This window comes from Fomitiporia mediterranea (genome assembly GCF_000271605.1).
Source record: "Fomitiporia mediterranea MF3/22 unplaced genomic scaffold FOMMEscaffold_4, whole genome shotgun sequence".
Taxonomy (NCBI): Eukaryota; Fungi; Basidiomycota; class Agaricomycetes; order Hymenochaetales; family Hymenochaetaceae; genus Fomitiporia; species Fomitiporia mediterranea.
In genome coordinates, this window is record NW_006760389.1 from 2,970,731 (window position 1) to 2,984,587 (window position 13,857).

General features: G+C 44.9%; 5 protein-coding genes across 5 annotated transcripts; 2 read left to right on the top strand and 3 right to left on the bottom strand.

The window, feature by feature from the left end:
* Positions 1 to 513: 513 nt before the first annotated feature.
* Positions 514 to 4,928, top strand: FOMMEDRAFT_105355 (glycoside hydrolase). Its single transcript, XM_007264828.1, has 15 exons — positions 514 to 845; positions 1,069 to 1,191; positions 1,262 to 1,418; positions 1,482 to 1,516; positions 1,576 to 1,624; positions 1,684 to 1,758; positions 1,811 to 1,953; positions 2,016 to 2,082; positions 2,148 to 2,221; positions 2,295 to 2,468; positions 2,550 to 2,708; positions 2,764 to 2,780; positions 2,843 to 3,006; positions 3,091 to 3,271; positions 3,329 to 4,928. Exons 2-15 carry the CDS (start codon positions 1,117 to 1,119, stop codon positions 3,615 to 3,617), a joined length of 1,659 nt encoding a protein of 552 aa, XP_007264890.1. The 5' UTR covers positions 514 to 845; positions 1,069 to 1,116; the 3' UTR covers positions 3,618 to 4,928.
* Positions 4,929 to 5,576: 648 nt separating this feature from the next.
* Positions 5,577 to 6,889, top strand: FOMMEDRAFT_80196 (Aldo/keto reductase; the record flags this gene model as incomplete). The annotated part of the gene is made up of 4 exons (XM_007264829.1): positions 5,577 to 5,791; positions 5,854 to 5,935; positions 5,987 to 6,736; positions 6,797 to 6,889. The coding sequence occupies 4 exons, from the start codon at positions 5,577 to 5,579 to the stop codon at positions 6,887 to 6,889; spliced, it is 1,140 nt and encodes a 379-aa protein (XP_007264891.1).
* A 980-nt stretch (positions 6,890 to 7,869) lies between these two features.
* FOMMEDRAFT_154297 (cytochrome P450) lies at positions 7,870 to 9,982 on the bottom strand (the record flags this gene model as incomplete). Its single annotated transcript, XM_007264830.1, has 13 exons — positions 7,870 to 7,933; positions 7,988 to 8,137; positions 8,189 to 8,241; positions 8,295 to 8,364; positions 8,423 to 8,504; positions 8,556 to 8,578; positions 8,634 to 8,800; positions 8,868 to 8,881; positions 8,946 to 9,066; positions 9,336 to 9,450; positions 9,516 to 9,683; positions 9,741 to 9,870; positions 9,922 to 9,982. The coding sequence occupies 13 exons, from the start codon at positions 9,980 to 9,982 to the stop codon at positions 7,870 to 7,872; spliced, it is 1,218 nt and encodes a 405-aa protein (XP_007264892.1).
* Positions 9,983 to 11,070: 1,088 nt separating this feature from the next.
* FOMMEDRAFT_105361 (cytochrome P450) lies at positions 11,071 to 13,287 on the bottom strand (the record flags this gene model as incomplete). The annotated part of the gene is made up of 10 exons (XM_007264831.1): positions 11,071 to 11,521; positions 11,575 to 11,724; positions 11,780 to 11,956; positions 12,013 to 12,094; positions 12,212 to 12,392; positions 12,453 to 12,466; positions 12,532 to 12,652; positions 12,712 to 12,827; positions 12,907 to 13,055; positions 13,100 to 13,287. The coding sequence occupies 10 exons, from the start codon at positions 13,285 to 13,287 to the stop codon at positions 11,458 to 11,460; spliced, it is 1,242 nt and encodes a 413-aa protein (XP_007264893.1). The 3' UTR covers positions 11,071 to 11,457.
* Positions 13,288 to 13,362: 75 nt separating this feature from the next.
* Positions 13,363 to 13,656, bottom strand: FOMMEDRAFT_59801 (uncharacterized protein; the record flags this gene model as incomplete). Its single annotated transcript, XM_007264832.1, has 2 exons — positions 13,363 to 13,472; positions 13,521 to 13,656. Coding segments are annotated over 2 exons (246 nt in total), but the record flags the coding sequence as incomplete, so codon positions are not given.
* Between the last annotated feature and the right edge of the window lie 201 nt (positions 13,657 to 13,857).

The following is a 13,857-nucleotide window of genomic DNA, read 5'->3' on the forward strand; positions in this document are numbered from 1 at the left end:
TTCGTAATCGTATGCATCCTGTTTCTATGCCCTGGTCGGCACCGTTAGATGTTCAGATGTAGCTTTGGCCGGTTCTTCGAATGCGAAAAATACTCTACAACGGGGAAGGTTGTTCATGGGTGTCCTGCCTGGCAACCATGCTATTTACGATAGCGTATTTTTTAAATTTTTTGAAGTCCTAAATTCGTCACAATGCTTTAGGTAAGCAGGAAGCAAAGAGCAGGATTATAGGGCATGTGACTTGCACGTGTTTTTCAATAGACTTTCGTCCCACACGGCAGTAACCATCTTCTGAGTTCTCTTCTCCCAAAACTTCCAGCTCGAGTGCTTTTCTCTTAAGCTTATCGGCTCCCCTAAGTGCTGTGCTTCAATTCAATGATGTGCTCATATGAACAGAGAACAAATGTGACGCCCAATGGTTTTTCCGTGTTTGCTAAATAATCAGGATTCTGAAGGAAGCTAATTCTGTCTGTCCGCGGGGGACTGCAAGTCCATCTCCGGCAATTGTCGCTATTATTGCCTCTCTCCAACGTCTATCGGAACTGCTCATTTCATGATCGCTTATGCCTGTCGCTGTCATTACGTGGCATGGGATCAATGTGCAAGCAAGATCGTCGTTCTGCCCATCTGCCTAGATCAGTGTTCTTGAGGCGTGACCTATTTGTTTCCGGACAAAATTCAAATGTCTTTCCGACCGGCGGCTGACCCGCTAGCAATAGCAACGCATTTATTCTGGGGTATTCCGGCTAGTATTTCTGACATCCGTGTTCTGGTGTCCCATCACATTCAGTGTGGTGCTGCTATTCACTCACAGTACACCACGAATCACCTGAACATACTAATCGGTGCGTAGACGTGGCTTCCCGCTCGGTTTTCACATTTCCATCGGTTTATGCCATTGCCACCAACGCCCCTGTCAGCGCATAGCATCGATGCGCTGATACTCCCCTATCCATTTTTCTCAGGCGACGAAGCCCATCTGCATCCCCTTTCTGCCCTCATTTTCATTTTATTCTTCTTCTTTTCGGAGTGACTTCTTTGGGACTAACATAAAATGGCTCATCTCAGGCTGTCCAACACGATCGAAGGATTTTCTCACTTCCTCTCGCCATCGTCATGCGTACTCGTGTTCGCCTTCTGGTTGCGCTGGGATTCCTTCGAGGTGTAGCCTCACAACAGATATACGACATAGTATGTGCTCGCTACCCTTTCACGTGTCACGTTCGCGGCTTGCACAGGGCTGACTATACCCCTTGCGTAGTGGACAACAACATGGGATCGGTCAAGCCTGTTGACGTATAAGAATCTGTCTCCAAACCCTATCAACTTCGTCTCGCCTGGCGCCGCAGCTAGTGCGGACATTGTCGTAGATGACAGCTCGACATTCCAGTCGATCTGGGGTGTTGGCGGGTCCCTCAGTGAGCTTCATTTTCCGTAAAATATGCACATATTTAATAATTAATGTGCTCTGATCTACGTAGCGGACTCATCTGCTCAGTTACTTAGCAACCTGAAGGTAAGAATGACGTAGCTATTAACAGTTGGATGTCCCTTATGATGGGGTGATGGCTATAGTCGCAAAATGCTGCTAATTATTGGAGCCTCCTTGGATATGTTTTCTCTCGTGCGTCATCCTTATGTTGAACATATTGTGGCGTGGAGATCTTAGTTTAACCGCTGTAGCCACGGACGGAGCAAATGCGGGCGGACTTAGCTACCTGAGAGTTCCGCTCGGAGCGAGCGACTTCTCTTCACACGGTATGTTGTCATTCATTAGTATTTGGCTTCTTCTCATGACGAATTTCTGCAGTGTACAGCTTCGACGATACATCTGGTGATACCTCGTTCAACAATTTCAACATCAACGCAGCGCCGGCTGCCGTCTTCTCCACAATCCAGGATATCAAGTCTATCAACAATCTCTTGAGAGTGCACATCCTTCCGTGGTCACCTGTGGGTATCTGCATATTGTTTTAGGAAGTATGAAAGACTAAAATAAGTCGCTCATATTGCAGCCGGGATGGATGAAGGACTCTGGAACTATGAATGGCGGGTCGCTGCTTGATCAATACGTTGGCGTCTGTGAGCAATTCGTTTTTGGAGCTTCGTGGAAAGAGAGTCCTGATCAGGACACACCGTACTCTAAGATCCCACTTATTTGTTGAAATGCGTGCAAGGATTCGCGAGTAAAGGTATCACCCCATATGCTATCTCCATCCAGGTTCGTCTGTTCCACTTCAACTGCCTTTGCCAAGGCGCGCATAAGTGCTGACATTCGATCCCATATGAATTAGAATGAACCTCAGAACAACAACCCAACTTATCCAACTGCGCTTGTCAGTGCCTCGCAGGAGGCACAGATTGGGAACACGCTGCGCACATTACTAAACAATAATGGTTTCTCGAGTGTAAAAATCATTGGTTATGAGCACAACTGGGATGATGCTGCCGAATATCCGGTCGAAGTTGTAAGCAGTCTGTCCATGCTTTCGAAATAGTCATCATTCACCTGTCACGCTTAACGTCTCCTGCCTGCCTTCTTCATATAGATGCAACAAGCAAACAGTGCATTCGCCGGTGTCGCGTTCCATTGCTATGCTGGCAACGTAGCCGAACAGGATCAATTCCATACTCAGTACCCGCAGAAGGAGATCTACTTCACGGAGTGCTCTGGCACGATCGGCTCTGACTGGTGGAGCGACATCAAGGTAGATATCTGATTCTCATCTAGGTATAAGTAGCTGACCGTACATTTTGTTATAGTGGTACATGGACAATATGTGCGCCAGGCAATCATTAATGCTAAGATTGACTTAATTGATATACTTCCATATTATTGTAGTTTCATCGGTGCAATTACGCATAACGCGCATGCCGCATTGATGTGGAACTTAGCTCTGGACGGGAACGGTAATCCACTTCCACCAGGCTCAAATAGCTGTGGAGGTGGATGCAGGGGTATTATACAGGTTAACAGCGACGGCTCATGGAGCCCGAACCAGGAGTGTAAGTCCTTCAATATAGTGCTTGCGGTTGTGCTGATTGATTCGCCGATTTTTTCTACTCTTCCTCACTCAACAACTCGTATAGTCTATTCTATGGCTCAAGCTTCTAAGGGAGTCCTTCCGCGCGACGTCGGTGGGCCGTGGGGCAAGCGCATTGGCGTTTCAGTTGGTGGATCAATGAGCTGGGCGCTTATCGTCGGAGCGTATATGACCGGGCGTGTAAACCCAAGTGACTGGAACCGCTACTCGCTCGTCGTTCTCAATTGGTACATCACTTTTTACAAGACATTTTCCAATGATATATGCTAATAGTATGTTTTTAGGGCTGACAACACGAATGGCCAATGGAATCCGCAGAACGTGGAAGCTACGATTGAATTCCGCGGAATGCAAGCGACATACACGTTCCCTGTCGGCGTCACCACACTCTGGTGGTACGCTCCGTCGACTTCGTTCACCTCGACTTCATTCAGCACGTTCTCTGTGAACAACGCTACGGCTGAACAATTCAGTGGCGAGTCTGATTACGGTGAGGATGGGTCGCAGTTTGTCGTCCACGCGGAGAATGAACAGGGAGAGCAACAAATAAGGTTTACAAGAGATCGTAACTGAGCTTCATTCAGGTAATATTGGTAGATTGGGAGAACGAAATCAATGGGTATTCGTATGTTTCAAAATTTCTTTCCTATTATTTAATTCGAGGCCGAGAACCAAATATGAAATGACGATCTGCATGTATACACGATAGCACTGTATACCCATCATATATATGGAAGATACGCAATGCAACGGAAACTTTATTTATTATATGAAGATTTGTAGATGAGATATTCCTCGATGTGTTGCATTCGCAGGCGGGTCCAGAAAAATCCCATAAACTGTAAATAATCATCATAGTCCGTCGAGAGCCAGCATTAGGCTGTCAGGGCTGACGAAACATGCGATGGAGATGTCAGCCACCCCGCATATATACCGGACTAACGATATTCAATGACAACACTTCTACATTAGCCGCTGAACAAACACTCTCGACTCCAATCCTTCCACAGACGAACTGATGGCCGACGTATTCATGTCAGACGGTTCGGAACCACAAACACCCTTCACTTTCCGCGTCGCGTACGACGAGATCCATCGCATCGGTTCGCAATTGTCTGGCCTTACCAACCAAGCAAAGACTCCCAGCAACGCGAAAAGCAACACACAGTTTTCGGTTCACAAGAAGCGTAAGGAGCTGCGTGAGTTGTTGAGGAAGATTGGAAGCAAAAAGAAGACATTGGAAAAACTCAAGAAAACGGAGCAAAGTTTGTCGCTTCTTTGTTTACCATAAGTGCTGTGTCGAATTGAATTGTCCAATAGTGCCGTTGCTAATCGAGAAAGAGGACGACTTAGCCGAAAGCGACGACGACGTCAATACCACATTCGTAAGTCCCTTGAATTCGATCCGTCGTTGGTTAGTAAATACTAATGAGTCTGATAGGCTACCGAAGACTTGTCAGTCACAGACATATCCTTTTCGGAGAGCCCTTCGATGCGCAAGCGTAAGCGCTTTGCGGGCATATGGAACAATATTGATGTCGACATGCAGTTGGGCGGGGAACGCGCTGACAAGCGGATCCGCGTCAATAATATCCAGGATGAGACCAAGGAGAATGTCGCTCAATGGCCCGACGTTCAACGTAAAGGGCGTTCGAGCTTTCTTTGAGGATGACGGACACTCCTCAATCACAGAGATAACCAGTCAAGAATTGAGCTACGCTACACCTTGTTTCGTGTTTCGACCCCTCGTTTTCATTCGCCTCAGTTTGTGAGCCTTCGGAATAATTGTCTCTTGTAGCCCATCCGACGATTTCGCACTCCATTCCTCTTCTCTTTAATCGAATACGGATTTTAGCTTAGAGATCGACAGATACAGTAGAACCACTCGACTCCGCACTTTAATATCATTGATTCTATGTTGCCTAGTAGATGATGGATGGGCAGAAGATTAGAGAGCTCAGTTCTGAGTTGATTCTTGAAGTGAGGTCAAGAACACAATGGGAGTGGCATTACATAAGGAGCAACGAAAGGAAATCTGCATAAGGCATGTGAGAATAACATGCTAATTACGGAAAGCCTTTTAAATGCCCTGCTGTGGGACTTGTTCTGCATTCCTGTCTTATCCCCACTTTGAATACTCTAATACTGTATAATGTCTGTCAGAGGAACGCGCGGGTGATGCAGAAAGAGTAAGTTACATTACTGGACTGGAGATGATGTGTAATCGTTATGCTGACAGGACCGAATCTACCCAATCCCAATGAAAGTTGACCGTAAGTCCGTAACAGCAGGCGCGTACAGGTAAGACCGATTGGTCATAAGCTTTACCTTCGTGATACCATCAGTTTCACCTTATACGAGCGGGTTGATCAAGCATGAAGCTGATTCAAATGTTCCCTGTCAGTTCTCGTTCTCGACTTCAGGCACAGGGTTGCCTATACCTATAAATACTTCTGTCGATTTGTTTCGGGATCATTCCACTTCTCTCAGACCTTCAACCGTTGATAGCCATAGCACACCAAAATGTCATTCATGTCAGCACCTCCGCCTTCGACGCCGCTTGGGCGCTATCGCGTCCTCTCTCCACTTGCAGGTGTCCGAGTCTCACCGCTCCAACTTGGAGGGGCGAGTATTGGGGACCAAGGTCATAAAATCGGCATGGGCGCGATGGATAAGGAGTCGTCCTTTAAACTTCTTGACGCCTATTTTGATGCCGGAGGAAACTTTATTGATACTGCAAGTACCTAGTAGGTGGTCTCATTTTATTATGCAGTTGAATAACCTGACTGATTTCGTCGTTGCTTTGCAGTCAGTTTGGGACATCCGAGATGTTCATTGGAGAATGGGCTGAAAACCGAGGGATACGTGATCAACTTGTTATTTCTACGAAAGTAAGTCATGGCTTTAGTACAAGACTCGACGAATTATTCATAATTTGACAGTATTCGAATAATCTTAAAGTTGCTGATCCGGATGTTAATATCAAAGCCAACTTTAGCGGCAACAACGCCAAATCGATGAGAATAAGCGTCGATCAGAGTCTCAAGAATCTTCGTACTCATTACATCGACATTTTCTACCTCCACTTTTGGGACTTCACTTCATCCGTCGAAGAAGTCATGGATGCGCTGCATATTCTTGTCTCTTCGGGCAAGATCCTCTATCTCGGAATATGCAATGCGCCAGCTTGGGTTGTTGTCCACGCAAATATGTACGCGAGGCAACACGGAAAGACGCCATTCGTGATATATCAAGGTGCATGGAATGTGATGGATCGTAGCTTCGAACGTGACATTATCCCGATGGCGCGTTCACACGGTCTAGCTCTGGCTCCTTATAACGTCCTTGGTTCAGGCAAACTCCGGACTGATGCAGAGGAAGAAAGGCGCGCGACAACTGGTGAGAACGGTAGGACTGTCTTCCGATCGGATTGGAGACGCAACGAGAAGGAAAGGAAAATGAGCGCGGCACTTGAAAAGGTAGCGAAGGAAGTCGGGACGGAACATATCACTGCTGTGGCGATTGCATACGTAATGCAGAAGACACCATACGTATACCCCATTATCGGAGGTCGAAAGGTCGAGCACCTGATGGCGAACATTGAGGCGTTGAAGATCTCGCTTTCGGATGACCAGATGAAGTATTTGGAAAGCATTTTACCGTTTGAGCCGGGCTATCCTCATAACTTAATTGTGAGTGGTTTCCCCATTGGATTTGTCGTCGTTTATTCGGTTAATGATCGTCGGGAACAGGGGAACGGTACTGGTCGACCTGCTGTGTTAGCTAGCTCGGGACACGAGGACATCTGGCCAATCAAGCAGCCAATCAAACCGAGTAAATTGTAATTGTTTACGCGACGTAATGATGAAATGCAAAATGGTGTGTTGTATAAAGCGTCTCCTGTACCTTGTATGCTCGGATGACACACGCAGGTCTTTGCTGATTTATATAACTAAGTGCCTATTTAAGTGCAACACTCATGACACATACAAAAACAGTTGACCATGGTGAGTTTGTAATATGATATCAAAAGTGACATCCGATAGTCAACTTGTTCGCTTTGGACGGTCTCCTCTATTTCGTGCGCTACAATTGCTTCAAGGAGCTCCACTCTCGAGTACTGTAATCAATCAACGAATCACTTCAGATCTCGCTGGCAGGCATATATGCTCAGACCATGGTCATGCACTCACTTGGTGACCGCAAATTCTGCCGTCAAAAATTCGCTTTGATCTTTTGTTGCTAGAATCTCGGAATCTGGAACAGCACTTTTATTTACTTGCCTCCAGATATAATCTCCTAGCTTGTAACATATTCTGTTCTCCAAACGTTACCCATTTTTATTTCTGCTTCATTGCGAAGTCATGAAACCTAACAGTTGTTGCGTGTCTCACTTACGCATTGCCATGACGGGTTAGAGCGGGTCTACTCCTAATCACTCGACTTGTTCGAATCCGTGATTGTTTCATTATGCTATTAGGCCCAGACATTTCATGGTAGAATGTCGTTCCCGCCTCAAAAGACCAGAAGATTGATAGCTGAATGCATAATATTTGATGGACACACATAAACATTTCAACAGACTACCGGGAGAACTTCAGTAAGATGGACACACAATGTACTTTATACTAAGACGAGACGCGGTATAGATGAATAGATGCAGGGACTATATACAGCTTTCATTGACTAGAAACACGGAAGGGACACTCATACAATTCCATTAGTCTGGATCCCGGCACATAAGAGCTCATGAGATGCCTGCTGCTTTACAGGTGTATCAATGCAGTTTGTTGTCGGCTTGGTATTCTCAAAGAGCCACATATCGCTATAGTATCACCGATGTGCGTCCACTCCGTGGAGAAATCTTGCATTTGAAGGGTTTAAGTTCTCTATTGCGAGGCAATTTTCTCAGTCCTTGAAGTTCAATTCATCACTGCACTTACAAGATGAGCTGTTCCTCCTGGACTTCATTTTTCGGGAGCTCGACCTCTCCCGTCGCAGGGTTTGTATACGGCTCAATGTCGAACATTGCCAGAACGCTGACTATTGCCAGCCACAAAGTTGTATCGGCGAGGTACTTCCCCGGACATACCCTTTCAAATGCGTTTAGAAACAATGAAGGGCTCAGTCAACAAAATCCACACCTTCTTCCAAAGCCGAATACTATAACACTAGGATCCTCTTCTCCAGATAATGTCTAACTTTCATTTAGAAGTTTAGGTGGAGAAGACGAATCAAAACGTTCTTTACCTTGTTTAGGAATCGCTCGGGCACGAATTCGCCTGGCTTCTGGAACACTGCTTCGTCTCTCATCATCTGCCTAAAATTGAGCCAAGTTAGTATCCGAGCCACGCTTTGTCTGTACAGCATATGTGCACCAGATGTTAGAGATGACTATTGTTCCATCTGGTATGACCCAGCTGCGATACTCTTCAGTTTGAGTCGTAATATGTGGCATACCTAATAACTTGTGTTAATTTTCAAAGTCCGAGTGCAATAAGGGCAACGTACCCAAAGGCCCTGGAGGGTGTATTCTTGATCACACATGTCTTAGTAAAACAATGGGTAGGTAGGCACAAAGTCACACACCGATACAACTCTTTCAGCAAGCATTCGATGTAAGGCAAGTCCTTTCTGTCTTCAAATGACGGCATGCGATACGTTCCTACAATTCTATCGATTTCCTCCTGAGCCTTCTTTGTAACCTCCGGGTGGAGCGTCATCATCAAGAAGAATTCTGTAAGTGTCGCTTTTGTCTCGCGAAAATTATGGATAAACCTAAATCACAAAATATGGGACAGGGCAGTGACGTTCGAGACGTACTGTGTGTGTACCAGCTGTCAGGCGCATGTCAGGAATAAAGAGCAATAAATAGGGCCTCTTCTTGTCTTTTACACTCACCGTTGTAAACAGTCGCTCCGATACTCTTGATATATTTTTCGTGTTCGTAGTCAACGACGCTCATCCCCTCATACTCATCCAATAAGTCAGATATAACGCATTGGGGAGCAGCTCCAGCGCCCTAAAGGAAAGTTAATACTAGTATCGAGCACTATAAGGTGGCGTTTAATAGATAAATACTCACCCTTTTCGATTTCACCTCTTCCAATGACTGATTCTACAACCTTCCGAGTTTTCTTCGTGAGTCTCTTAAGCCTCATCCCAGGAAGCCAAGCAGGCAAATGACGCACTGTACAGGAAATAAGACAGTTTAGCCAAGTATAAGATACATGATGTGCAAAATATCTCAGACTAACAGAATGGAAAAATGTCGATAACGCTAGTACCCACGTTACCTAGACTTGTTGACAAGTGCATCGCATTCTCTGTAAGCTCAATTAATTCGTCATGGCCAGATTGCACCTCACGACCATATGTGATACATAAGTTGATTCCAGCGACAAGACTAGTGCGAGTTAGAGAAGAAGTTGAGCACTGATAGTTACCTACTAGAGTATATGATCCAAAAACATATCTGGTTCCGTCAACAAGCGGAGTAGGAATTTCCTTGTCTCCCTCTCTTGGATTGGGCTGAGACTGTCAATTGCTGTAGGTCCAAAATATTGGTGCATGAATTGGTGATGTTTCCTGAATCGTGGGCCATAACGAAGAAATGGTAGATTAAGCTCCCACCCCATCCTACGAGACGTTAATCAGCTGTACCAACAAAGCGAAAGCAAGAAAGCAGATACTAACATGTTGAAAACAGGCAAATACGGCCTATCAGAGAATGTCGCGCTCTTCTTTTCTAAGAGATCACGAGCTGCAGCGAAAGAGTTGAGAATGAGAATTGAACGGCCGAGAGCATATGCATAGACGACGTCGCCTGCTTCACTATCAGTCTGAGTTGAGCAGAATGCATAGTTTCTAGACAAACCATATTGGTGTCGCCATTTTGAATATGTCACCCATGGTATACGGACGGGTAATTTGGGCATGTCCAATCAAGAAGTCTGGCGACGGTCCGGGCGGTAGTCTATAAGACCTCTGTTTCTTCTTCCAGACGAATACACAGTAAAAAAATGTCGCAAGAGTCGCAAGAAACAAATAAAGGACGCTTATCATCTCGTAGTGTAGCAAGTGGTTTGAAAGATAACTTGGGTTGTGGTGACCGCTTCCAGACAGCATTTATAACCTGGTGACTATGATAGTGGGCAGACAGTGACATATCATCAATCGAGTCGATAACCACAGTCCAGAGTATCATCGTACCAATAGAGCATCCATAGTGGTATTTTCCATTCCATAATGAACTTGAGTGCAGATAAAGTGGTGATCCAAGTGAAGGTTCAATCGACCAAAGTTCGATGGAGAGACAATCCAAACGAAATTATGAAGTCATAGTTCCTACCATCGGGCATTATTATTCTTTCAATGCCTTCATTTATCGGGAAAGGCAGAACCACTGTCATAAAATTTCACTTTCTTGAACCTTAGTGTCATGGAGCTAGTCCGAGTTAGGGAATTTCAGGTTATACATTTGCCTGCAGGTATCGAGCAACTGTTATTCGTTAGCCTTAATCTTTATTTACAAGTTTGTACATTGAGCAATTGTGCGTACCTTGGCAGAAAGACAAAGAGTCGGTAGGACAGCACTGTTGGTTTGATGCAATATTGCCAAAATAACATTTAGAGAGACCGTAAGTCGTGATTCACGTCTCGAAGACGTCAGAGGCAAGGGCATGTCACAGAATGCAAGTGTCAGCCGCAGGTGTTGTAATTCAAGAAGGGTGGTAGATAAACACAGGACAATGCCAAGAAGTAGAAAAGCAAGTTGACTCATTGATAAATACTACAGTCTACTGCTCGAGTTGACTCATACGCCATGATAGTTGGAAAAGTGACAGAAGCAAAGATGGACCAAGCAAAGATGGGCCAAATGCAGTGCATTCTTACTCAGCTTGACTGCTATACTTATATGCCATCTAACCTTTTTCCCAGCCTGGCTGTACTCTGTCTGATTCCTGCGCTCTCTGCTTACTACACAAATAGTCTTCACAAGTGTTTTCAGTGTTTCAATTGCCAGATCAATGGACCTTAATCATTCATGTCGATTTATCCACTAGTAGTTTTCTACATATGAAAAAGAGAAAATGGAAGTCCAAGGTAGAACAAAGCATCTTTAGGCCCAAGCTCTGTGAAAGATTCGAAGGTCTACTTCATGGGCCACGCTTGATCAACTCGTCTGAATCCTGAAGAACTATCAAATATGTATATGCTCCAGCAAACAGGAAACGTCAAGCAGGAAAGAAAGCCGCCACGAATGAATTGACACGGGATCCATATGCAGGTCCTACTTGTGTAAAACTTGGCGGAAACGCTTACCCCATTACGTTTTCTGAGATTGGGACACTATGTGCACACGATATGCCTACTTGCACTGAGACAAGTGGTCTGGAAGAGTCAAGCCTCTTTACAGTACCATCGAAGTACGTCCATTCCGCGGAGAGATCTTGCATTTGAAAGGCTTTAGGACACTATTGCAAGGCAATATTCTTAGTACATGAAGTTAATTCAGCGCTATACGTACAGGACAACCTTATCTTCCTCTATCTCATTTTTCGGAAGCTCGACCTCTCTTGTCTCAGGGTTCGTATACGGTTCTATGTCGAACATTGCTAGAACATTGGCTATTGCCAACCACAAATTCGAATCGGCGAGATATTTTCCCGGACATACCCTTACCTTCGTGGTTAGAAACGGTCGAGGACTCATGCAACAATCACCTTTCATACCTTCTTCCAAAACCAAATACCATAATGCTAGGATCCTCCTCTCCAGAGAGCGCATGACTTCCATCCGGAAGTTTAGATGGAGAAAGTGAACCGAGTGAAGCTTTGGCCTTGTCCAGGAAACGCTCGGGCATGAATTTGTCTGGGTTCTGGAACACCGTCTCCTCTCTCATCATCTGCCTAAAGACATTGTTCCGGTGACTCAGAACACAACTTGTCCTTTAGCGAATACGCACCAGATATTTGCAATGGCTATTGTTCCTTTTGGTATGGTCCAACCACGATATTCTTCAGTTTCAGTCGAACCATGCGGTATGCCTAACAATTATTGTTTGTATTTGGCAAAGTGAGCATGATGAAAATGACTTACCTATCGGGACAGGAGGGTGGATTCTTCACCGCACGTCTTAGTAACAACGGTCGAAACGTTCGCACAGAGATTTACGTACCGATACAGTTCTTTCAGCAAGCATTCAACGTAAGGCAAGTCCTTTCTGTCATCGAATGAAGGCAAGCGGTGGTTCCCTACGACTCTGTCGATCTCCTCCTGAGCTGACTTTGAAACCTCCGGATGAAGCGTCATCATGAAGAAGAGTGCTGTGAGCGTAGATTTCGTCTTTTTTTAAAAGAGGATAAACATAAACGACGAAGCTGCAAGCAGAGATCCGAAGCGCACCGTGTCTGTACCAGCTGACGTGAAATTGGTCAGGACAGGGAGCACGAATAATAAGGGTTTTGTCCTTGACTGGACTTACCATTGTAAACAGACGCTCCAATGTTCATGATATCTTCTTCATGTTCATGATCAATAACATCCATGCCATCATACTTATCCAGTAGGTCTGAAATTACGCATTGAGGAGCAGCACCAGCAATCTTAAAAGGGAAAAATAGTGACATCGCGTTCTTCATTATAGTGTTCAACAAAGACTCACCCTTTTCGACTTCACGTCTTCCAACGGAACGGTCATAACTAATTCGACAACCTTCCGTGTTTTCTCCGTAAGACGCTTGAGTCTCATTCCAGGAAGCGAAGCAGGCAAATAACGTACTATACAAATTATGATATAGAATGACCAAGCATTAATAGACCGAACAATATGACAAAAACCAGATGAACTCAAACTCACAGAATGGAAAAATGTCAATGACCGAGGTACCTAAGCTACCTAGACTCGTTGACAAGTGCACCGCATTCTCTACAAGCTCTATATATGCGTCATTGTCCGATTGTACTTCATGACCGTACGTGACCGATAGGTTGATTCCAGCAATGAGACTAATGAGAGTTAAGGAAGTTTCTTGGACGTGCAAATCACCTACTTGTGTATATGATTCAAGAACATATCTGGATTTGTCAGTAAACGGTTTAAAAACTTTCTAGTCTCTCTTTCTTGAATCGATCTGAAATTTGCGATTGATGTGGGGCCAAAGTGCTGATGCACTATTCGACGATGTTTTCTGAAGCGTGGTCCGTAGCGGAGAAATGGTAGAATTAGCTCCCAACCCATCCTTATAAAAATAAAATTAGCCGTATGAAAGAAGGTGAAAACTAATACTGACATGTTAAAAACTGGCAGATACGGTCTGTCAGAGAATGTCGCGCTCTTCTTCTCTAGGAGATCTCGGGCAGCAACAAAAGAATTGAGAATGACAATTGAACGGCCGAGAGCATATGTATAGATGACGTCGCCTACTCAATTATCAGCTTAAGGTGACAGGTATATGTAGCTCATGAACAAACCGTATTCATGTTTCCATTTTGAATATGTTATCCAAGGCAAAGTAAGAGGTAGTTTTCGGGCATGTCCAATCAAGAAGTCTGGAGATGGACCAGGCGGTAGATGATGACCTGCGTTTTGTCGTTTCCAGAAAAATATGCAGCAGAAAGCTACTGCGACGGTCGCGAGAGACAGGTCGAAAATGTTGACTGCCATAACAACGTTAGGTTTAGGAGATGGCTTGGATTGCGGGGACTACCTCTGGATAAGCTTTATATCTTGGACTGTCAGTTAAATGTCATCAATCAATACTCGCAGCCTCGGTTAACAGCGGACGAATGGAACAACCACAGCAGCATT